Here is a 24388-nt window from a genome sequence, read left to right on the forward strand (position 1 = left end):
TAAAACAAAGCAGCCTCGTGTCAGTGCCAAGAATGACTCCATATGGAAGCAGCTCATTGGCTGATTCTACTCATGACGCGTTAACGCGGAAGTCAACCACCGCCTCGAGAAAAATGGCTACTCACAGCTGCAGCTGCTGGTCTTGGCTGCTTATTCTTTTTAGTTTGTCCGTGTTTGTTGTCGCAGACATTCATGAAACGACGCCAGTTAATGACCACCACGGTGGGGTTGACCATAATGCACAAACAGCGGAACAAACGGCTGACCAGCCCGCGGTGGAGGAGAGACGGTGGGAAGCAACCGAGGTTAAAGAAGCCGCTACGGTTGATGCTGCAGCCGACATTCAGGGCACTTCTGCACCTGAAACAGTGGTACCTTCGTCGGTACCACAGCCTAAAGACGACTTCCAAGAAGAGCTGGTCATCAGACCTCTGCACTCCGGAGATATTTATGCCAGCTTCCAGTTCCGCACCCTGTGGGACACAGACTTCATGAGAGAAAACAAAGGTAAGCTAACTGCTAGTAGGGAGATAACACTCTGTTAGGCACGAATAAGAAAATACACACATGTAAATGTTTTATCTTCTTATAGAAGTAACTTTTGAATATACTTGAGTCTGTCGAATAGCTGACAGAAAAGCTGTAAATGTATAAAATGATAAGCATTTAAATGTTTCGGAATGAGGGTTCATTTTTTGCTTCTCGATGCTCCTATAATCTGTCAGATTGAAACATTAAAAATACCACGTGATAGGGCATCTGCATTTTCCGTCAGTTGACTTTCTTTTATAAATCACCATTTTTTTCTTCATTTATTGATATCCCCTTCCTGTTAAAATCTGCGTCTGTTCCTGTTTAGTTGGTTTCAGGAGTATTTATACATTATTGGAAATATTATACGAGTTTAATACACCCCACATTCATTCAATAAGATTTTCTTTCTCCTGTTCTCAAAATTACAACAATGTTTGGTCTTTCTAACTCTAAACCACGTTGTTGCATTTCTCAGTGTCCCACTACCGGCTTTTCCCCAAGTCTCTGGGCCAGGTCATCTCCAAGTTCTCAGTCAGAGAACTGCACATCTCTTTTACACAAGGTTACTGGAGGACCATGCAGTGGGGGCAACCCTTTATACCATCCCCACCTGGAGCTGAGCTCTGGGTCTGGTTCCAAGACTCAGTGACAGAGTGAGTACAACAGAGATGAAATGAATGTGTGGATTAATAAGGGGAGGGGAGACAGACCCGTACTTATATAGTGTTTTTGTACTCTGAGCATTTAAACCCCCTTCTTACTATGAGCCTCATTCACTTATTCACAAACACATTCATTAACCTGCTTTCGTAAACATTTTTTCTATGCCTTAGCATTTTTAATCTACCATGCACACATGACACTCCAATGGTGGCATCAACGACAACTAGGAGTTCAGTATGTGGACCAAGGATACATTGACATGCAGACTAGACAAGTAGAGGATTGAACCACCAACCTACCAGTTTTGCTCATCCATAACCGTCCTTGCTGTTTTTTGCTTTTGTGTTTTTCCTTTAGTTCTTATAATGACAGTGATGTTTCTCAAGCATTTGCCGAACTAGCAGACAGTTCAGGTAGTTTTTTTGCTGCAGTAAAAAGTTATGCAGTAAAATAACTCTCAGTAAAAACTGGCCATAAACTTGTTGCATTAAGACGGAGATAATCTGTCATCAGTCTGCGATTGAATTACATGCAATCTGTTTCAGATGATACATCAATTAAATGTGAATTTCATTGAATTTAATGCAAGTTTGCTCAGCTAACATAATCTCAGGATGGTGGTGCATGTGATGAACCCTCTTGTTCGTTATATTCCCAGAGTATCAATATTTGGTGACCCTGTATCGATACAATATCACCATACAAAGTATTGTAATGGTTTGCTGTATTGATTTTTTTCCCCCCACCCATGTAAAACTGCCAGAAATTCTACTCCCACAACTTTTGACTACAGTTTGTTTTGATATAGTTGCTGCCTAACCTACCTTTGCTAAATCATGTTAACATTTCCACATGCCTTTTTTCTGCCTTTCCCAGTGTCGATGCTACATGGAAGGAGCTAACCAATGTTTTGTCAGGCATCTTCTGTGCATCACTGAACTTTATTGACTCCACCAACACTGTTCAGCCCAGTGCCTCCTTCAAACCCCTGGGACTAGGCAACGGTACAGTCAGTCTCCTTTTTGCATTTAGAGAAACATCTCTAGTAATGAACCTCTGCAAAAGCTAATTGTGTCATCAGCCACCATTGAACTGTCTAATATCACGTTATTATACAGAATTAGTGCTAGAGAAAATTCTCTTGCAGTAATCCTCTTCTCAACTTGTTCCATCACTGGTCAGTTATGATTCATACAACTTTAACAGCATCAGCTGCGATAAAGTGCTTCAGATTACTGGAGATCAGTCTGTCATTTTTACCTTGTGTCTGTCAGAGTCACAAACACTGTGGTAGCTTGAATATTTTGCTCAAAACTTTGTTAACCTCACTGATGACTGTTCAAAGTGCTCTTAGAGGAATTCTGAAAGGTTGGCAACCTCTAGGAAGATTCTCATTTGTTCCAAACGACCATGTGTAGCAAATTTCTTTCAATTTCAATTGAGTCTCAGAGATTTAGTGCAATAACCTTCTTCCTCATCTAACCTAGACATGTGCTCTGTTTTTAGTTTTGTTTTTTAAACTATTGTTTCTAGTAGAGCAGGGCGATATGGCCAAAAATATTAATCACGATATAGATTTGAAAATTTGCGATAACGATATAACTGACGATATAATTGATGCAAGACAAAATACAACTCCACAACTTTACTAGCGCAAAAAAACCCCCATCCATTTATTTTCACTTAAACAAGCAGCTGTTTTTTATGTGCATTAAAGCTGTATAAAAAATTTAACAGTGCAAATGCAAATTCCCTGTTGAAAGTTTAACCAAAAGGCATTTCCAGTAGAAATGGGCTGACATATCCTGAGCATAACCATGTATAATATCCACTGAAGTTAAAAAGAGATGCTTTGCAACATTAAACTGCAGTGTGCCAAATAAAAAAGTCAAATACGTATTTTTCGGACCATAAGGTGCACGGGATTATAAGACACATTAAGCGAAACAAAGCAGTCAGATAAATCAAACTTTATTCAACTCATCTTCTTCTTCCTCCACTTCTGTACCATTGATTCATTAATGCTGTATTCTATCACAGCTGCTCTATTCCCATGTTGTTGCAGTATGTTAACGACTAACCTTCTATTGTGGATGGATTATCTCAGTTGTTCTCCTGACTGAAGTTTGGTCCGTTTACAGCATCCTGCCATGCGATTGCATTTGTCTCTAACCATCAGGAACCTTCACGAGTGGAAAAGTGTTAGCGTTCATCCTCCAGCTCTTCACTGTTTATGTTATGCTAACATAGCTGTGTCGCTAGCGATCACCTAGCACATCATTAAATACCACCTAGCCCAACTTCAGTAACCTTACAAACCTCACTGCTGTGTAGCTTCCTGTCTTCATTTATGTTGGAAATGATAGCAGAGCTGTACGTTTGAATTTTTTCAGAAATCTCTCAGTCAGAACATGCTATATCATGCTTAGGTAACTAGCAAAACTAGCGAGCTAACTTCCGCTAACTTCCTGCTAACTTCTAACTCCGTTAAATGTAATAAATTCTGTTTTCATGGATGCCTGGATGTTAAACTTCATAGTTACACCTGGTAAAGCAGCAATTCTGATCGTTTTATTAAAGATGAAAGAATTTAGACAGTTTTTAACTCTTAGTGATGCTGCAGTGTTCGTTTGACTTTGGGACCTGAAGGGAGCGGAGTTTAGGACACAGATTACTCCCAGATTTATGAGCACCTTAGTCCGACAAATACGGCAAAAACGACGGCCCGCTTCCATGTTCTACAAAAAAAATGTGCTTTGGTGGGTATCTGATGGACAAACGCCAAACCAGTTCCACACCACTGAAGTTGCACCATTTTTTACAAACCAATTGTGGTTCATCCGTTTCACTCAACGATCCGCTTTCTCCCTTCTCATTCTCTGTTGCCGCCATGCTTTTTCTGCCATGTGCGAAAACAAAGGCACTGCGCATGCGCGTTTTACCCATATTCTATCGCGATATTTTATTTTCTTATCGTTGCCTAGCATTGTACCGGTATTACTGTCAACGGTATAATATGGCCCAGCCCTAGTTTCTAGTGATTTTACACCTCATGTTACTGCAAATGGTCGACTTTACAGGTGATATGATTGTCAGGCTTGTCAGGTGTGCTGCACCCCGTTAGAAACTTGGTTTAGTTGTGTTTTTTTGTTGTTGTTGTTGTTGTTGTTGTTGTTGTTTGGGAATAAGTAAACAGATGAACACTTTTTACACAGGTCCTGTTTGCATTAAAGAAACCTTTTGCAATAAAATGAGTGCTTTACCTGTACTCAGGTGCCTCTTTTTTTAATATATATATTAGATTTTATTTGGGCATGTGATATTCTTATTCTGAGGTGCATGTTAGACAGTTGAATACCCATTACAGCACTGCAGATGCCCCAGGACTCACTGTACTGCATATGCAATATTTGTGTGTGTGTGTGTGTTAAAGTGACAGACCACAGCTTCCTTCGCTATGCCACCCTCCCACGAGAAATTGTTTGCACAGAGAATTTGACACCCTGGAAGAAACTCTTGCCATGTGGATCCAAGGTAAATGTCCCTCTCTCTCTCTCTCTCTCTCTCTCTCTCTCTCCCCCCCCCCCCCTTTTACATGTGCATTTTTCTTCCTAAAAAAAGCGCGGGACATCAATGCCATCTGTTAGCGTATTAAGTTTTCTCCTCACTATGTTTTCCGAACAGGCTGGTCTCGCTGTCCTTTTGAAGTCAGAGAAACTCTTCCACAGCAGTTTTCATTCCCAGGCAGTGCACATCAGGTCCGTGTGTCAGGACTGGCAGTGCAAAACCACATCCTGGGAGCTGAGACAGACGTTGAATTCAGTCTTTGACCTGCACAACTCTGGACAGACCAAACGAGGTGAGCGAAAGCACGTTTTTTTTTTGTTCTCTGTCCCATATTTGGGTTTTGGTAACATTCCCCTGGCTTTTGTTAATTCAAGCTGTCTCTTCCCTCAGAGTGGTCTTTGTTCAAGATGTTCTCTCGGACCCTGACAGAAGCTTGTCCGTTGGCCTCCTCCAGTAAATTATATATCGACATCACAGACAACCCTCAGGTTAGCTTTTCCTTTAATATAAAATATGCAAATCTAAATCATTAGATAATTCAAACCTTAGAGTACAAAACATCGAATTGTGACAGCTATATGAACATGGAGGTGTTGCTGATCTAGTGGATTATCTGTTGATAAACGGCACTACTTGTATGTATAGATAATGTCAAATTTATTATTGAAGCTCTGTAAGAGTTATGATTGGAACAAACCTGTTTTTATTTTGCAGGGGGAGCAGTTTGAGCTCAGCCCAGCCACTTCCCTGCTGAGCCAGGCAGTGGTGCTGGGAGACAGACGGACCTTCTCTGTGTACGATCTGACCCAAGAAACCACCTTTGGCACTGTGCGCTCCCTCAACCTGCTGATTCGATGGAAGTCCAATGAGGGTGAGCCAGAAGAGTAGAGACTGTATAATGTATAAAGCTGTGTATAATAGTCAGAATATTGTCTTGAAGAATGTATGATGAAACAAGAACAAGATAATAAAATGCACACACTTCACACAATTTTAAGGCATTTTTTTGATTGTCACATTTGTTTTACACCCAGTGAATTATTAAAATCAGTCTGACTTTCTGTCCTCAGGTGAAATGCTGCGTCCCTTGCTCCATGCTGAGCGTTATGTGGCTGGATACGGGCTGCAGACAGGAGAGATTCACACATTAATGTACAACAACCACCCATACAGGTCTTTCCCTGTACTGCTGCTGGACTCGGTACCTTGGTATCTTCGTCTCTACATCCACACGCTCAGTGTGACGAGCAAGGGAAAGGACAACAAGCCCAGTGAGTATTTTTAGAAAGCAGTAAAGGATGTGTGCACTGTTCATTTGCAATCAGAATAATAAATTTACATTGTCCCAAAAACAATTTACCTTTGAAAGATGACCAATATCCTGTACAGTGAGTACACAGTGTAGTACAGGATATTGGTCCGGTACAATGTCCTTAACTTCACTTAAGGCCACTGTGGAAATAAGAATATCATGGAGCAGCTGACTTATGAATTATTAATTCAATCAAAAATGTATGTCTTATATGGCCTTCACATGTACAGTTTGGTCCACATATGAGCCTCATCCATCCATCCATCTTCATCCGCTTTATCCGGGGCCGAGTCGCGGGGGTAGGAGCCTAAGCAGAGAAGCCCAGACCTCCCTCTCCCCAGCCACCTCCTCCAGCTTATCCGGGGGAACACCAAGGCGTTACTAGGCCAGCCGAGAGATATAATCTCTCCAGCGTGTCCTGGGTCTGCCCCGGGGCCTCCTCCCGGTGGGACATGCCTGGAACACCAACCCCAGGAGGCACCCAGGAGGCATCCTTGTCAGATGCCCGAACCACCTCAGCTGGCTCCTTTCGATGTGGAGGAGCAGCAGCTCTACTCTGAGTCCCTCCTGGATGGCCGAACTTCTCACCCTATCTCTTAAGGGAGAGGCCAGCCACCCTTCGGAGGAAGCTAATTTCCGCCGCTTGTATCCGTGATCTCGTTCTTTCGGTCACTACCCACAGCTCGTGGCCATAGGTGAGGGTAGGGACGTAGATTGACCGGTAAATTGAGAGCTTCGCTTTTACAATCAGCTCCCTCTTCACCACGACGGACCGGTGCAGCGTCTGCATCACTGCAGCCTCCGCACCAATCCGTCTGTCGATCTCCGGCTCCCTTCTCCCATCACTCGCGAACAAGACCCCGAGGTACTTGACCTCCTCCACTTGGGGCAGGAACTCATCCCCGAGTGGGCACTCCACCCTTTTCCGGCTGAGAACCATGGCCTCAGATTTGGAGGTGCTGATCCTCATTCCCGCTGCTTTACACTCGGCTGCGAACCGTTGCAGTGCGAGCTGGAGGCCTTCACCCGATGAAGCCAACAGAACCACATCATCCGCGAAAAGCAGAGATGAGATTCTGAGGCCACCGAAGTGAAAGCCCTCCGCCACTTGGCTGCGCCTAGAAATCCTGTCCATAAAAATTATGAACAGAATCGGTGACAAAGGGCAGTCCTGGCGGAGCCCATCACCCACCGGGTGCGAACCAAGCTCTTGCAACGGTTGTATAGGGATCGAATGGCCTGTAGCAATTGGCCAGACACCCCATACTCCCGCAGCACCTCCCATAGGACACCCCGAGGGACACAGTCAAATGCCTTCTCCAAGTCCACAAAACACATGTAGACTGGTTCGGCAAACTCCCATGCACCCTCAAGTATCCTTGAGGGGATAAAGAGCTGGTCCAGTGTTCCGCGACCAGAACGAAAACCGCATTGTTCCTCCTGTATCCGAGGTTTGACTAGCAGACTAACTCTCCTTTCCAGCACCCTGGCATAGACTTTCCCAGGGAGGCTGAGGAGTGTGATCCCCCTGTAGTTGGAACACACCCTCCAGTCCCCCTTCTTAAAGATGGGGACCACCACCCCGGTCTGCCACTCCAGGGGTACTGCCCCTGATTTCCACGCAACATTGTAGAGGCGTGTCAACCAGGACAGCCCTAAAACGTCCAGAGCCTTCAGGACCTCTGGGCGGACCTCATCAATACCAGGGGCTCTGCCACCAAGGAGTTGTTTAACTGCCTCAGTGACCTCGCCTCCAGAAATTGGCGGGTCATTCCCCTCATCCCCAGACTTTGCTTCCTCCTCGGAAGACATGTCAGTGGGATTAAGGAGGTCCTCGAAGTATTCCTTCCACCGCCTGACAATTTTGTCAGTCGAAGTCATCAGCGCTCCGCCAGCACTATACACAGTGCAGGTAGAGCACCGCTTTCCCCTGCTGAGATGCCTGACAGTTTGCCAGAATCTCTTCAAGGCAGTCCGAAAGTCTTTTTCCATGGCCTCTACGAACTCCGTCCACACCTGAGTTTTTGCTTCAGCCACTGCCCGAGCCGCATTCCGCTTGGCCTGTCGATACCTGTCGGCTGCCTCTGGAGTCCCACAGACTCAATGTCCCCAGTCTCCCTCGGAATGCTGTTGAAGCTCTGCCGGAGGTGTGCGTTGAAGATCTCGCGGACTGGGGCCTCTGCTAGACGTTCCCAGCACACCCTCACTACGCGTTTAGGTGTACCAGGTCTGTCCAGCATCCTCCCCCACCACCTGATCCAACTCACCACCAGGTGGTGATCAGTTGACAGCTCAACCCCTCTCTTTACCCGAGTGTTCAGAACATATGGTCGCAGGTCTGGTGATACGATTACAAAATCAATCATCGACCTGTGGCCTAGAGCATCCTGGTGCCACGTGCACTTATGGGCACTCTTATGTTCGAACAAGGCGTTCATTATGGCCAAAGTGTGATTTGCACAGAAGTCCAATAACAAAACACCACTCGGGTTCAGATCAGAGAGGCCGTTCCTCCCAATCACGCCCCTCCAGGTCTCGCTGTCATTACCCACGTGAGCATTGAAGTTTCCCAGCAGGACAACAGAGTCTCCAGGTGGAGCACCTTCCAGCACCCCACCCAGGGACTCTAAGAAGGCAGGGTACTCTGAACTGCTACTCGGCGCATAAGTGCAGATGACAGTCAGGACCCGTTACCCGACCCTAAGGTGCAGGGAACAAACCCTCTCATCCACCGGGGAAAACCCCAACGTACCGGCAGCAAGCCGAGGGGATATTAGAATACCCACCCCAGCCCGCCGCCTCTCACCAGGGGCAACTCCAGACTGAGAGTCCAGCCCCTCTCCAGGAGACTGGTTCCAGAGCCCAAGCCATGCGTAGAGGTGAGCCCGACTATATCTAGCCGGTACCTCTCAACCTCACGCGCTAACTCAGGCTCCTTCCCCACCAGAGAGGTGACATTCCATGTCCCAATTGCCAGTCTTGGCAGCCGGGGATCAGTCCGCCAGGGCCTCCGCTCCTGGCCGCTGCCCGGCACACAATGGACCCGACCCCTCCTGCGGGTGGTGGGCCTGCGGGAGGATGGGCCCATGTCCCCTTTTCGGGCTGTGCCCGGCTGGGCCCCATGGACTAAGGCCCGGCCACCAGACACTCGCCCGTCGGGCACCCTCCCCGGGCCTGGCTCCAGGGCGGGGCCCCGGTAACCCTATCCCGGGCAGGGTAAACTGTTCCCTCAATGTTTTCTTCATAAGGGTCTTCTGAATCGCTCTTTGTCTGGTCCCTCACCCAGGACCAATTTGCCACAGGAGACCCTACCAGGGGGCAAAAGCCCCCAGACAACATCGACCTTGGGATCCCTGGGACACACAAACCCCTCCACCACGATAAGGTCGCGATTCACGGAGAGGACCTCAACCAGTCTACAAAAAAATCTTATTAGCCTTTGCGCTGTTTAGCATTAGCATATCACAAATTCAACTAGAAGACTATCACTCAGCCACCTCCCCGCAACCTATTTAACAAGCCTGCTTTGGTAGAATAGATCTGATATAAAGGTAAAGCAATACATCTTTATTTTTTTGTTTCTATGTCTGCAAGTCTTACTGGGACTGTTTCATGGATCTGAATATGACCACTGAATCATTTCTTAGGAGGTTTAATTAAATAAAAGAAGAAAAGTAGATCTTACATCATGTTGTTTAGTTGATTCTTGCAGCTTTGTCTATTGCCATGAAACACCTGCACATAAAAATGAAAGTTGCACTTACAGCTCAAAGAAACAGTCCATGAGTGGCTTTCTGAAGGTGCTGTCCCCTGCCTCTGACCCCCATACCTTGATTCAAACATCAACATGATGATGCTAATTATGTTCTTTAAAAGCACAAATTGCCAGTGGCAAATGAATACACAGCCTTCTCTTTACACTTTGTAGAGGTGCACGATAGTCAGACTCCCACTTGAGCTGAACTTGTGTGCCTTCAACTTGATTTCATTTTCATTTTTGTTGCCTTCTGTTAGTTAGCTTAAATGTCCTGTGGACATGTGAGCATCTTTGCAGGCTTTGATTTTTGATGTTGACTTCTTCAACGATGGATATTATTATTCAGTCTTTTACTTAACCCTGTAAAATCTGAACCATGAAATAATTGCCAGAAAAATCTAATTTTCTTGAAGCTGGAGTTTTTATTGAACCTGTCATGAATTATGAGTTTTGACTTGTATGATTTTTGCTACACCAGCATTTCTGTGCAATTTATTGATGACTATTCATCTTCAGCAAAAATGTGTAAAGGGTTTAAGGTTAAAGAAATCACACTAATGATGTAAAGGTCTCAAAAACTCATGTTTCAAATATGATACATTTGACCTTACAGGGGTAAGTCGGTCATGCTGTTCACAGCCCACTGTAAGATACTTGACTTCCCACATTAACCCACAGGAAGGGTTAGTAAGGGTTCATGCAGCTGCCTCTTTTTGCCACAAGGTGGAGAATATGAGTCATGTTTTCTGTAAGAAACAGTTATCAAATACATATGTTGGTGTTCATTTCTAACTTGAATAACATGCTGTTATTGATTAAATATTGTCCCATTATGTAATTTATATAAACCAGTGATCTGTGTCTAAACTAGGGATTCACTGACTGTAAAAACTCTGGGTTGATAGCTGTTTAAAATACAATTTTCTTGACAGCAGATGCCAGAGCCTTTGTGTTTGTGCAGTTCTAGTTTGAACATTTAATCAGTGTATTATTGGTCACTTGTTTTTTTTTCTTCCTCTGCTAGGCTACATCCACTACGAGCCATCTAAGGACCGTGTGAAGCCCCACCTGCTGGAGATGCTGATCCAGCTTCCTCCAAACTCTGTGACTGAGGTTACAGTGCAGTTTGAGAGGGCTCTGCTCAAATGGACTGAATACCCACCCGATCCCAACCACGGTTTCTATGTCGGGTATGCACGTAGGATTGCATGTGTGACATGTGTTGCTTCTCAAATGATTTTTGCTTTTTATTTTTTAGGATTTTAAATTAATTTCAGACTTTTATTGTCTAAAGTCCTTGTCCTTGTCTTTAACATTTAGATCTTCAGTTATTAGTTCTCTTGTACCAAGCACTGTCGCCATGCATACAAACAGCACTCGGGAACGACCACTTTTCAGCAGCTTGTAAGTACACAGCCCCATCTCCCACCCACCTTGATGAAAATGACATTTATTGTGTTTTATTCACGGACTGTTTGAGTTTCTGCACAGACACGTTTATCTAGAAAATGGGATGATCAAATTTTCCTCTCTCACCAGTTTTCCCTGTAAAGAAGAGTCCAGCTACTTTGTCCGCATCTACACAGAGCCTCTGCTTGTCAATCTGCCCACTCCAGACTTCAGCATGCCTTACAATGTCATCTGCCTCACATGCACTGTAGTGGCTGTGGGCTACGGCTCTCTATACAACTTACTAACGCGGAGCTTCCAGATCGAAGAGCCCAACCCAGGACTGGCCAAGCGGATCGCTAACGTCATCCGAAGGATGAGGGGCGTCCCGCCACTCTGAGGCTTTGTGAGCATGCCAAGTGGCATCTTTTAGAAAGGAAGTTTTCCTTTCGTTGAACTACTGGAAAATATATAATATACAGGGAAGAACTGGGACAAATACTGCTATGAATGTTTTAAAACCTGTCAACTTGAGGATTTTGTTGTTGAATTGAATAAGATGGATACATTTGTGTTTTAAAGCAATTTCTTGCTGCCTAAGGACAAAAAAAGTAGACGGGAAGTTGAAGATTTGTTCTTGTTTGATAAATATGAGGAACCAAAGCTGAGCAATGGGCTGCAGTGTTTTAATACCCCTTCGTTTTGGGGGATTTGGGGTAGGGTTTTTTTTGTTTGTTTGTTTGTTTGTTTGTTTTCTGGATTTTTAAAACTATAACCCATTACAACATAATGCCACACTGTCATTAAGGCATACTGATACTTTGAGGAAACAGTGATTTCATATCTCACTGCACTCTGAAGCCTCTGGACTCAGAAATATAATCGCTTTTGGTCTCTAAGTGGTCTTAAGACTTATTTGGCATCTCCGCCACTATGAGATACACCAAGTCAAAGTCACTTCAGGATGTCCTAACGTTTTTCTTTTTAGGCTGCTTATCTTAATTGAAACTTCATTCATGACAGCGCATTAAAAACTCTAAAACTCATTCCAGTATGATGTCGTATATTGTGTGAAACGAATTCTAAAAAGTATAGACTTAAAAGTGATAAAATGAACTTTTTTCATGTTTCTACACAGGATATCAATCGTTGTCAAGTAAAACCGAGCTGCCCTTTACCAAATATTTATTTGGCACTGATTTTGGTTACAGTTTTGAATGTTGAATGCAATTGTCTGAGCATAATAAAAACCTTTTATTTGTTGAATTATTAAGTCATCAGTTTTAAGCACTTTCGTTGTCTTACAACAAATACACTATGGACAAAACTACAGAGCCACACTTCCTCTTCTCTAAATTCAGGTGCTTTCACTCCTGTTGCTGCAGGTAACAGCCAAGCAGTCTGCCTTTATTTGTTAAAGGTTGTTCTAAAGAGCTCACTAAATTTGAGTATGGTAGTGTAATAGGATGCCACCACCGCAACAAGTCAGTTCATGAAATTTTTTCCCTCTTAAGATATTTAATGATCAGGTGAAGTGGTGATATAGCAAAGTGGAGGCATCTAGGAGCCACAACAACTTGGCCACAAATTGTTGGACATGTAGATCTTCAGAGGGGTTTCACCAAGGGCTGAGGTGATACAGTCTAAAAGTCACCAAAACTGCTGACTCAACTGCAGAACTCCAAACACCGCTGGGATTAACATCAGCACTAAAACTGTGCCTGGAGCTTTGTGGTCCTGGGTTCTATGGCTGAGCAGCTCCTGTAGATGTTAAATACTAAATAAAATACTGCCATGCATTTACTTTTGTTTAAGCCTTTTACACACATTTTTGTTTGTTTTCCTTCCTAGAAAAATATTTCTGTAAAACAGTGAGCTCCATTTGAATATTTGACTATGTTCTGTATTGTTATTACTGTCACTGCCTTTTCAATAAACTGCCAAACATCATTTTTCAAATTACTAGACATGAAAGTTCCCAACTCTAAATTAAACAGGAGTTGGAACATTATTACTTCCCATTGAGTGCCCACATTTTTGTGTAAACATAGTTGGCCTCACTGATGACAGACTCTGAAGGAACAAACACAGAGGTCTCTCTGTATTTGCCAGGTCAGCAGTTCTTACCCCTGTGTGTTTGCCAACTGTGGAACAAAAACAAAGCGAAAAGCAGCTTTCCACATGTAGAATTTGATGTTCATATGTGATCTGCTACAAACTGCAAGTTTTCTCCTCGGACATGATATAGTAAAGGAACTTGTCACTGATTGTTGCAACTTTCTTTGGTCAAACTAGTAATTTATAAAAAAAAAAACTAAAATGTTCTTTAAATAACAAACAGCAAAATACATTTTGAGACACAAGTGTGCAACAATGCTGAAAACTAAGAACGTTTTCATTGTCCATCTGAATCATTTTGTGTTCTGCCAGGAAACACTTTCCATTCTTGCTACATTTCATCATTTGTTTTTGCAGGGAAACGGACTCAAAAAACCCGACAGGCTTGTGAATTCCAGGATCTATTAAAAACACATTTATAGCAAGGTTATACAGGATTGGGCTATTTTTATTGGTCATACAAAAACAACAAAAACAATGCATCATACTCTAAGGCTTTAATTAGAAATGGAACAGATATACTGTTTTTCACACTGAAGTAAGAATACAGGCGGTAAAAAAAGAGAACAAGGAATAAATGCAAACAGGCCACTTTTTCTTTGTGGGAAAAATGTGTCCGTTTAAAAAGGAGAGATGTTTAATGTAGATGATGGACTTCCTTAGCAGGGCTCACTGCATGCATGACCACAGGTAGTCCTGCAGCATTTTTGATCTCCTGGACACTGACCATCGTGATAGCAGTACTCAGCACACATGGGGGTGGTCTCAGGCAGGGGGCAGCCGCCAGGCTTCACTGATCACAGCGAAGTCAAAAAAATATGATTAGTTATAAAATACCTTTAAACACTTGGGATGTACATGGGGGTGTTTTCTACTTTGTTGATCTCTCACCTACGTACGGTGCCATGCACTCATGTCCACACCCGTTGGAGCAGCACTTTTCCTTGTCGGGGCAGTCACTGTCATTAGAGCAAAATTCAGCACACCGTCCGTAGCCCAGGCGCCTGCGAGGACACACTCCTGAAAGAAAAGAGAAATCAGTATAGACAAAGAGATAGAACGGGAGAGTGTGGTACACGGGCCTTTTGACTGACTTTTAGACAGCTGAGACTTGAAAGAAAAGAGCAGAAAAGCATTACGGATCAGCCGTGCCAAAGGAGACATGAGTTATGATTTTGAGTGGTTACCAATTTGGTTGCTAAACAAACAAGCATGCGCATTTCAAAAAGAATCCGTAAGCAGTCAGATAATGGGTTGAAGAAATTTGAGTCAAAAGAAACTTGCCTGTTATTTTGCAACAAGCGCTCGCTGAAAGAACAGTGTCAAAGTGCGCTAATGCGCAAAATGCTAAAACCAATGCGCAAATTGTCCACCAGTGTTTGTCCATGTTCACTTCTTGCTCAAAACATGTACTGCTGTGTGCAAAAAATACTGTACACTAGTCCATAGCCACATGCTGAGCAGGCCACTTAGAGGATGCTGGGTCCTTGTGCCTGTAGAGTTACAGATAAAATATGGCATGTACTGTGGTATGAATCTTCTAATGTTGTTTACATGTTAGTAATAAAACTAGACAGCTGAAAAATGTTATGATGAACAATAGTTTTTGTCATGTGACCTAATTTTACCTTCACTTTATTTTAGTGCTTCCAGCAAATGAATCAATTTCTCCTCCAACAGTATCTGACATGTGCGAAGCGGTTTATTTTCTTTTTAACCAGTGAACCAGCCCGCATTTCCATCTAGCATTATTAGACTCCATAGACAAAAAAACAAAAACAATATGCGGTTGGATTATTTACACACTTCAGAAACAAATTTGATACAATAGATCAGATGAGGAGTTTTAAAGTAATTTCAGAGTTGTTTTTTTTTAAAGAGACTGGCACCAGTTTGTGAAGTTAAATGAATTCTTGCTCATATATTAGAGAAGGAAGTTATGCTTCTGGTGTCCCCCAGGGGTCAGTGTTGGGCCCTAGATTGTTTAAATCACACATCAATTACATACATAAGGTGTCCACAATATTAATAATGATTCTGTTTAAGACTAATAATTTATGCTCTGGTGATGATTTACAGCATTTACTGGATGAGATGACTTTATGACTCTACAAAATAACTATTGTTTAGCGTGTTAGCTTAAGGGTGATGTGGAGGATGGCCTCTCTGTTCAGTTTAGTTGGGTGTGTGCTTGGCGTGTACACCACTGTGCAGACCACACAGTCCATTACAGAATATTTTACTTCCCACAGAAATTCTACAAGAAGTGTTGGTAAGTCTCAAGCAGCTACTTCTTCTTTTCTCCACAAGGTGGAGAACATGTCTTAGTCTTCCAATCTAACTTGTTTATTAGTTTTTGTTCCAACATTACATGCTATTATTGACTGAATATTGTCACATAGTATCATATTTATGTAAATTAGTAGGCTGTGCTAAAACTAGGGATGCACTGATAAAATGAAATGATAAACAAAGTAAAGAATAAATAAATGAAGATTTGGCTTGATAAAAACAAATCATTACATTTGATTAAAACTGAAATATTTTTTATTTGGAAATAGGACTGAAAGATGTCAACGATTGATTTTAACTGGTTGTTTCAACAGAGCTTTCCAAATTGAGAGTGTGAAATCCTACATATGGCCACTCTGACAAACTCATTTTTCTGCAGTTTTTGTGTGCTCACAAACTGTGAAATGTTCATGCTATTTACTTCTGATTTTCCGCTTTTAGCACTTAAATTCCTCCCCTGCACAGAATGGGGAGCAATAATGGAAACAGCCGTGTGTTTTGCTTTAGCAGCAGGTATCATTTATACAAATCTATGACATTGTTAAACATCCTCAGCACAAAATTACCCTTAATAATGTTGGATGCTGTTAACTGCTGCCAATTACAGAAGAAAAAATGTTACATTTGCATTGAATGTGTTAATAATGTATTTTATCTGTGGTGTAAAGGTGCACCATAGTCAGTCTCCCACTTAAGCTTTCTTTCTTGTTGCCTCCTATTAATTAGCTTGTTAGCTTGAGGCTGCTGTGGAGGAGGGCGCACAGCTTGACGGGCCAAAATCCATATCACTCACAGCCTAATTTAAGATACTTTACTTCCCAGAGGAATCACACGAGAACGGTATAGTAAGGGTTGATGCCGCTGCTTCCTTTCACCACAAAGTGACGAACATGAGTCATGTTTTCTGTAAGAAAGGAGGTTGTCAGATACATATTTTCGTGTTCCTATCTTGACTTGTTTCTTAGCTTATGCTCAAACGTTATATGCGACTATAAATGGAATATCATCATATTATATCTGTTTATGTAAACCAATGGGCAGTGTCTAAACCAGGCATGCACTGACTATAAAAACTCGATAGCTGTGCTTAAAATACCATTTTTGTTGATAGCAGTGTCGGCGTTTTTATTTTTGTTTTTATTTTTTGCAGCTCTAGTTTGAACATTGATTTGTTTTCTGGAAGTTTGAAACTGTAACTCCATTAAATCATAGTGCATGATGTTACTGTGAGGAAACTGTAATAAAATACAAATCAGGTTATTCTGATTTGATATCTCACTGCCCTCTGAAGCCTCTGAGCTCACATGGAGAGATTATTGCTTCTTTTCAATCTCCCTACTAGGAACAATCAGATACAGAGATACATTATGTCAGAGTGAATTCAACATGGTTTCTTTTTTGTTTTTAAATGCAAACTTTGTCCAAAACACGATACCCAAATACTCTCACAAACAAACAAATACAAAGAAAGATACCTAAAAGTAATGAATATTATCTTTAATGGGACAGGAAATCACTTGTTTTGAAGTAGATTTAAGTAAAAGCAGCAGGTCTGGAGCCACACTCCCTGTTCTCTGAATTGAGGTGTTTTTTTCAGTCCCGTTGTCACAGACGCATATAATCAAGTGCCTAGCCACGCAGTCTGCCTTTACAAAAACATTTGTCATCATCAGAAAAAGAAAGTCTTAATAATATTACAGAAAGAAAAAAAGTATTGCATTAAAGAGAAGGCCACAGTAAATTTGTAAAGATGTTTAATGTAGATTGACTTGGTACTTTCTAATCAGCGGGGCTCATTGCACGCATGACCGCAGGATGTCCTGCAGCACTTCTGCTCTCCTGGACACTGACCAGCACACATGGAGGTGGTTTCAGGCAGAGGGCAGCAGCTAGCCTTCACAGATACACCAAACCCAAAAATATGATTAGTTACAAAATACCATTAACCACTTGGTGAATTATTTAAAGGGTCTTGGCTGCTTTGTGCATCTATTACCTTTGTAGGGAGCCATGCACTCATGTCCGCATCCATTGGAGCAACACTTCTCAAAAAAGGGACAATCTCTGTCATTAAAGCAAGATTCAAGGCAACGTCCGTGGCCCAAGTGTCTGTGAGGACACACTCCTGGCTTTACTGAAATGAAAGAGAAATGAGTATAGACCAAGAACTCCAGAGAGTGTGGTGGGTTGTCCCTCTGAAAGATATCCTTTGACCTTATTGAACCCTGAATTGCAGTAAATTAATAAAAATCTCTTCTAAGAGTTTCTGGAAATTGTGAAACATTTGATTGTGTTTTAGGCTGTGGCCACCCTGTTTCTCTGAAGGATGCTTACTGCACTTCCTTCTTCTCAACTAAGGTATGAGTCTCATGGAGATCCAGTTGATTAATCTCTCATTTCAAGTTAGATTCCACCCAACGTGTACACTCCAGTTCCCAAATATCAGGCAAAACTTATACAGTCTCACACAAAATGACAGCAGTAAGTCTCTGGTCTGCAGTACACAACGAAACACATGGTCATAAAGAAGACTAACAAGCTTTTTTTTAAAGTTCTCACTCTTTCATGTTTCATACAATCTCAAGGAAATGTGTATGAAATTAAACATTTTCTCTTTTTTGTGCACAATTGTTAGAGACAGCCTTTTCTGACTTCTACCTATTGTAGATGACATGATAACAGATAACCTGTAGATCAGCGGTCCCCAACCCCTGGGCCACAGACTGGTACAGGCCCGTGAGTCGTTTGGTTCCGGGCTGCGAGAGTTGAAGCTCGGTTGTGAAATTTATAGTTTTTTTAGGGTTTCGTTATTTTTTATCGTTTTTATCATTAAATCGGTTTCCCTGGCTCTTTTCCAGTGTGTTATGAATAAATTTTCTTTTTTGGGTACTGGTACTGGTTTTATTTTGTTGTATTTATCCGCGGCACCTTAAAGGCTGGTCCGTGAAAATACTGTCAGACATAAACCGGTCCGTGGGGCAAAAAAGGTTGGGGGCCGCTGCTTTAGATAACTGCCACTTTGTTCGTATCTCACCTATGTCTGGTACCATGCACTCATGTCCGCATCCATTGTAGCAACACTTCAGAATAAAGGGACAGTCTCTGTCATCAAAGCAAGATCTAGCACAATTTGTATGTGCAAACTTTATTTTTAAACTACTTGTCATTTTATTAACTGAGAAGATTTAACCAAATATTTAATCCACACCCTTTTCAGAAGACATTAAACATAGTGACACGTACTGGGAGCAGGAGGGACGCAGACTTCTTCACCATCATAGACACAGCATATGTGGTCTCTAGGACAGTCCTCATACCCCTTACGTGACAGAGCAAGATTAAGATGGCGTGAACATTCTGGGGTTGAAAGAAGCAGAAAAGCAAAAAAGGACATGGATGAGCTGTGAGGAATAAGAGTTATGATGCTTTGCAGTCGCCAAATTGGCTGTTTGACAAAATCAAACATGCACATTTCAGAAAGGATCCGTAAGCAGGCAGATTATAAATTGAGCACATCTGAGCCCCCCCCCCCCCCCCCCCCCCAAAAAAAAAAAACCAAAACAAAAAACTTGCCTGTTAATTTGCAGTAAGTTCTAGCAGAACAAACAAAAAACTGACAAAGTCGATCAGTGTTTGTCCACGTTCATCTTTTGCTCAAAGGAATGTGCTCCTGTGCGGTTGGTTTTTGTTCTTCAGTACCCAACTTACCCCCAATCAAAAAAAAGGAGATTAACACAAGTTTTCACCTTCTCAAATTTCGTGCAGTCCCAAGTATACATATATTAAATTATTAATCTTAATATATATATTTTCCTATATTTAATTATGTCTGCACAAATTAATGGTCAGTGACAGCCTCTTTGCAACTTGCAACATGATATGTGTTGCAGCAGTTGATATCCTGTGGATAACTGTCACTTTGTTCAATCTCACCTGACAATGGAGCCATGCACTCATGTCCACATCCGTTGGAGCAGCACTTCTCATTATTGGGGCAGTCACTGTCATTAGAGCAAATTTCAGCACAATGTCCAAAGTCTAAGCGCCGACGAGGACACACTCCTGGCTTTGCTGGAAGGAAAGAGAAATTAGTGCAGACAAAGAACTCTAATCAGAAAGTGCAGTAAATGTGTATTTTACTGGAATTTATTTAATTTTTAGACTCTCTCTCATTCTACTGACTGAGAAGACTCAATGAAAAATTTACCACACCCTCTTAAGAAGAAATTAAACATTGTGACACGTACTGGAAACAGGAGGGACACAGACTTCTTCACCATCATAGACACAGCATATGTGGTCTCTAGGACAGTCCTCATACCCCTTATGTGACAGAGCAAGATTAAGATGGCGTGGACATTCTGGGGTTGAAAGAAGCAGAAAAGCAAAAAAGGACATGGATGAGCTGTGAGGAATAAGAGTTGTGATGCTTTGCAGTCGCCAAATTGGCTGTTTGACAAAATCAAACATGCACATTTCAGAAAGGATCCGTAAGCAGGCAGTGTTTGTGTTTGATCTCACTTTCCTTTCACTTTACTTTAGTGCTGTGTTTCATTTTTGTGGTCAAAGATTGCATGCTGTTATATTGTCTGCATGCATTGACCCTGCCAGTCACTATCACAGTATTTTGTTGTGCAGCAGCTATTCCTGAAGTGCAGCAAATTCCTCTCTCCTCTTCCTCTTCTGTTTTTCTTGAATTCTGTTTCACGGAATGATGCTATTGGACCTCTTTCTTCCTGCTAAGGAATGAGTTTCCTGGAGAAGTCTAGTTTAAATTCATATTACCACCCCACATTTACACTCTAATTCCCATATATCAGACAAGACTTGTGCAGTCTGATACTGCATCATTACAAGAGTCTTAATGGTTTTTGTTGTTCAGTACCCAACTTACCCCCAAGCAAAAAAAGGAGATTAACACAAGTTTTCACCTTCTCAAATTTCGTGCATTCCCAAGTATACATATATTAAATTATTAATCTTAGTATATATATTTTCCTATATTTAATTATGTCTGCACAAATTAATGGTCAGTGACAGCCTTTTTGCAACTTGCAACGTGATATGTGTTGCAGCAGTTGATATCCTGTGGATAACTGTCATGTTGTTTATATCTCACCTATGACAGGAGCCATGCACTCATGTCCACATCCGTTGGAGCAGCACTTCTCATTATTGGGGCAGTCTCTGTCATTAGAGCAAATTTCAGCACAATGTCCAAAGTCTAAGCGCCGACGAGGACACACTCCTGGCTTTGCTGGAAGGAAAGAGAAATTAGTGCAGACAAAGAACTCTAATCAGAAAGTGCAGTAAATGTGGATTTTACTGGAATTTATTTAATTTTTAGACTCTCTCTCATTCTACTGACTGAGAAGACTCAATGAAAAATTTACCACACCCTATTAAGAAGAAATTAAACATTGTGACACGTACTGGAAACAGGAGGGACACAGACTTCTTCACCATCATAGACACAGCATATGTGGTCTCTAGGACAGTCCTCATACCCCTTACGTGACAGAGCAAGATTAAGATGGCGTGGACATTCTGGGTTTGAAAGAAGCAGAAAAGCAAAAAAGGACATGGATGAGCTGTGAGGAATAAGAGTTGTGATGCTTTGCAGTCGCCAAATTGGCTGTTTGACAAAATCAAACATGCACATTTCAGAAAGGATCCGTAAGCAGGCAGATTATAAATTGAGCACATCTGAGCCCCCCCCCCCCAAAGAAAATTTGCCTGTTAATTTGCAGTAAGTTCTAGCAGAACAAACAAAAAACTGACAAAGTCGATCAGTGTTTGTCCACGTTCATCTTTTGCTCAAAGGAATGTGCTCCTGTGTGCAAAAATACTGTCTGTGTACTAGTGCACAACCACAGGCTGAGAAGGCCAGTTAGTGGATGCCGGGTCTTTGTGCTCACAGATTTGCAGTCTCTCTAATAACATGTCATTTAAGACACACTTTCATTTTCAACCATGCTCCAATAGTGGCGTGTATGGTACATAGCTTGTGTTTAATATTAGTAATGAAACCAGACAACTGAAAAATGTTATAATGAGCAGTCCATGTCCAAAGTCTAAGCGCCGGCGAGGACACACTCCTGGCTTTGCTGGAAGGAAAGAGAAATTAGTGCAGACAAAGAACTCTAACCAGAGAGGGTGGTAAATGTGGATTTAACTTGAAGAAATTTTATTATCTGTCATTTTATTAACTGAGAAGGTTTAACCAAAGATTTGCCACACACACCAAGAAGAAATTAAACATAGTGACACGTACTGGGAGCAGGAGGGACGCAGACTTCTTCACCATCACAGATACAGCATATGTGGCCTCTAGGACAGCCATTACACCCCTTACGTGACAGAGCAAGATTAAGATGGCTTGGGCATTCTGGTTTTGGAGGAAGCAGTAAAGTAGAAAAGGACATGGATGAGCTGTGGTAAATGAAGTCAGTCTTATAAAGCTGTCTGATTGCCAGTTTGGCTGTTTAACAAAACAAAACAAACATGCACATTTTAGAAAGAAACCGTGAGCAGTAGATTATAAGCTGAACAAATCTGAGTCAAAAGAAACTTGGTTGTTAAAATGTCACTTTGTTCAATCTCACCTGACAATGGAGCCATGCACTCATGTCCACATCCGTTGGAGCAGCACTTCTCATTATTGGGGCAGTCTCTGTCTTTAGAGCAAGATTTAGTACAACGCCTGTTGTGCAAGCGCCGGCGAGGACACACTCCTGGCTTTGCTGGAAGGAAAGAGAAATTAGTGCAGACAAAGAACTCTAATCAGAAAGTGCAGTAAATGTGGATTTTACTGGAATTTATTTGATTTTTAGACTCTCTCTCATTCTACTGACTGAGAAGACTCAATGAAAAATTTACCACACCCTCTTAAGAAGAAATTAAACATTGTGACACATACTGGAAACAGGAGGGACGCAGACTTCTTCACCATCACAGATACAGCATATGTGGCCTCTAGGACAGCCATTACACCCCTTACGTGACAGAGCAAGATTAAGATGGCTTGGGCATTCTGGTTTTGGAGGAAGCAGTAAAGTAGAAAAGGACATGGATGAGCTGTGGTAAATGAAGTCAGTCTTATAAAGCTGTCTGATTGCCAGTTTGGCTGTTTAACAAAACAAAACAAACATGCACATTTTAGAAAGAAACCGTGAGCAGTAGATTATAAGCTGAACAAATCTGAGTCAAAAGAAACTTGGTTGTTAAAATGTCACTTTGTTCAATCTCACCTGACAATGGAGCCATGCACTCATGTCCACATCCGTTGGAGCAGCACTTCTCATTATTAGGACAGTCTCTGTCATTAGAGCAAATTTCAGCACAATGTCCAAAGTCTAAGCGCCGACGAGGACACACTCCTGGCTTTGCTGGAAGGAAAGAGAAATTAGTGCAGACAAAGAACTCTAATCAGAAAGTGCAGTAAATGTGGATTTTACTGGAATTTATTTGATTTTTAGACTCTCTCTCATTCTACTGACTGAGAAGACTCAATGAAAAATTTACCACACCCTCTTAAGAAGAAATTAAACATTGTGACACATACTGGAAACAGGAGGGACACAGACTTCTTCACCATCGTAGACACAGCATATGTGGTCTCTAGGACAGTCCTCATACCCCTTACGTGACAGAGCAAGATTAAGATGGCGTGGACATTCTGGGTTTGAAAGAAGCAGAAAAGCAAAAAAGGACATGGATGAGCTGTGAGGAATAAGAGTTGTGATGCCAAATTGGCTGTTTGACAAAATCAAACATGCACATTTCAGAAAGGATCCGTAAGCAGGCAGTGTTTGTGTTTGATCTCACTTTCCTTTCACTTTACTTTAGTGCTGTGTTTCATTTTTGTGGTCAAAGATTGCATGCTGTTATATTGTCTGCATGCATTGACCCTGCCAGTCACTATCACAGTATTTTGTTGTGCAGCAGCTATTCCTGAAGTGCAGCAAATTCCTCTCTCCTCTTCCTCTTCTGTTTTTCTTGAATTCTGTTTCACGGAATGAGGGTGGTAAATGTGGATTTAACTTGAAGAAACTTTTTTATCTCTCATTTTATAAACTGAGAATGTTTGACCAAAAATTTACTCCACACCCTCTCTCAAGAAGTCTGTCTCTAGGACAGTGCTCACACCCCTTACATGACTGATCAAGCTTAAGATGGCGTGGGCATTCTGGTTTTAGAAGAAGCAGTGAAGCAGAAAAGGATATGAATGAGGTGTGGTAATTGGGCCAAAAGTTATGATGCTGTGTGGTCCCCAAACAGACCATATAAGTAACTAACAAACATGCACATTTCAGAAAGAATTGTTAAGAAGACAGTTATGAGTTGAACACGTCTAAGTAAAAAAGAAAAACCCAAACTCACCTGTGAAAATGCCACCAGTTTTCACTGTGGAAAAAACAGTGCCAAAGTGCACCAATGCACAAAGTGCTACAATCAATACACAAACTGTAGAACAGCCTTTGTCCATGTTCACCTCTTGCTCAAAAGAATGTGCACAACCACTGACTGAGTGGCCAGTTGAATGATGCTGGATCGTTGTGCTTGTAGTCTTATATTCTCTCTGATAAGGTGTCATATCAGAAACATTTTGTTTTTTACGTTCCTTGTTGCTGAAATGATAATATGAATCTTGTGTTTGCATCTTAGTAAAACATCTACACAGTATTTAATATCTTCTTCATATAGCAAGACAACAACGACATGCTCATGAAGAACATTAAGAAGATTTTTCCCAC

General features: G+C 41.9%; 2 protein-coding genes across 2 annotated transcripts; one reads left to right on the top strand and one right to left on the bottom strand.

The window, feature by feature from the left end:
* Positions 1-91: 91 nt before the first annotated feature.
* pigt (phosphatidylinositol glycan anchor biosynthesis, class T) lies at positions 92-12488 on the top strand. Its single transcript, XM_085393943.1, has 11 exons — positions 92-507; positions 1010-1187; positions 2074-2201; positions 4631-4731; positions 4882-5056; positions 5155-5252; positions 5479-5635; positions 5835-6035; positions 10858-11023; positions 11154-11237; positions 11373-12488. Exons 1-11 carry the CDS (start codon positions 114-116, stop codon positions 11620-11622), a joined length of 1932 nt encoding a protein of 643 aa, XP_085250069.1. The 5' UTR covers positions 92-113; the 3' UTR covers positions 11623-12488.
* Positions 12489-13993: 1505 nt separating this feature from the next.
* On the bottom strand, positions 13994-23268 carry LOC146644779 (uncharacterized). The gene is made up of 10 exons (XM_085394227.1): positions 23157-23268; positions 22883-23020; positions 22552-22683; positions 22238-22375; positions 20752-20889; positions 19566-19703; positions 18876-18989; positions 14625-14771; positions 14232-14360; positions 13994-14133 (listed from the first exon to the last, which is right to left on the bottom strand). The coding sequence occupies exons 1-10, from the start codon at positions 23266-23268 to the stop codon at positions 14000-14002; spliced, it is 1320 nt and encodes a 439-aa protein (XP_085250353.1). The 3' UTR covers positions 13994-13999.
* Positions 23269-24388: the final 1120 nt, after the last annotated feature.

Source organism: Rhamphochromis longiceps, linkage group LG20, assembly GCF_057381845.1.
Source record: "Rhamphochromis longiceps isolate RC_006_pf linkage group LG20, R_longiceps_female_GT1.1, whole genome shotgun sequence".
NCBI classification, from domain to species: domain Eukaryota; kingdom Metazoa; phylum Chordata; class Actinopteri; order Cichliformes; family Cichlidae; genus Rhamphochromis; species Rhamphochromis longiceps.

Coding starts and splice junctions, on each gene's coding strand:
- pigt (XM_085393943.1), top strand. CDS start 114: ATGGCTACTCACAGCTGCAGCTGCTGGTCTTGGCTGCTTATTCTTTTT. Junction 1,188..2,073: donor TTCCAAGACTCAGTGACAGA/GTGAGTACAACA, acceptor TGCCTTTCCCAG/TGTCGATGCTACATGGAAGG. Junction 5,636..5,834: donor TCGATGGAAGTCCAATGAGG/GTGAGCCAGAAG, acceptor TTCTGTCCTCAG/GTGAAATGCTGCGTCCCTTG.
- LOC146644779 (XM_085394227.1), bottom strand. CDS start 23,268: ATGAGGACTGTCCTAGAGACCACATATGCTGTGTCTACGATGGTGAAG. Junction 19,704..20,751: donor GTGCATGGCTCCTGTCATAG/GTGAGATATAAA, acceptor CTTTCCTTCCAG/CAAAGCCAGGAGTGTGTCCT. Junction 14,361..14,624: donor CGCTTGTTGCAAAATAACAG/GCAAGTTTCTTT, acceptor CTTTTCTTTCAG/GAGTGTGTCCTCGCAGGCGC.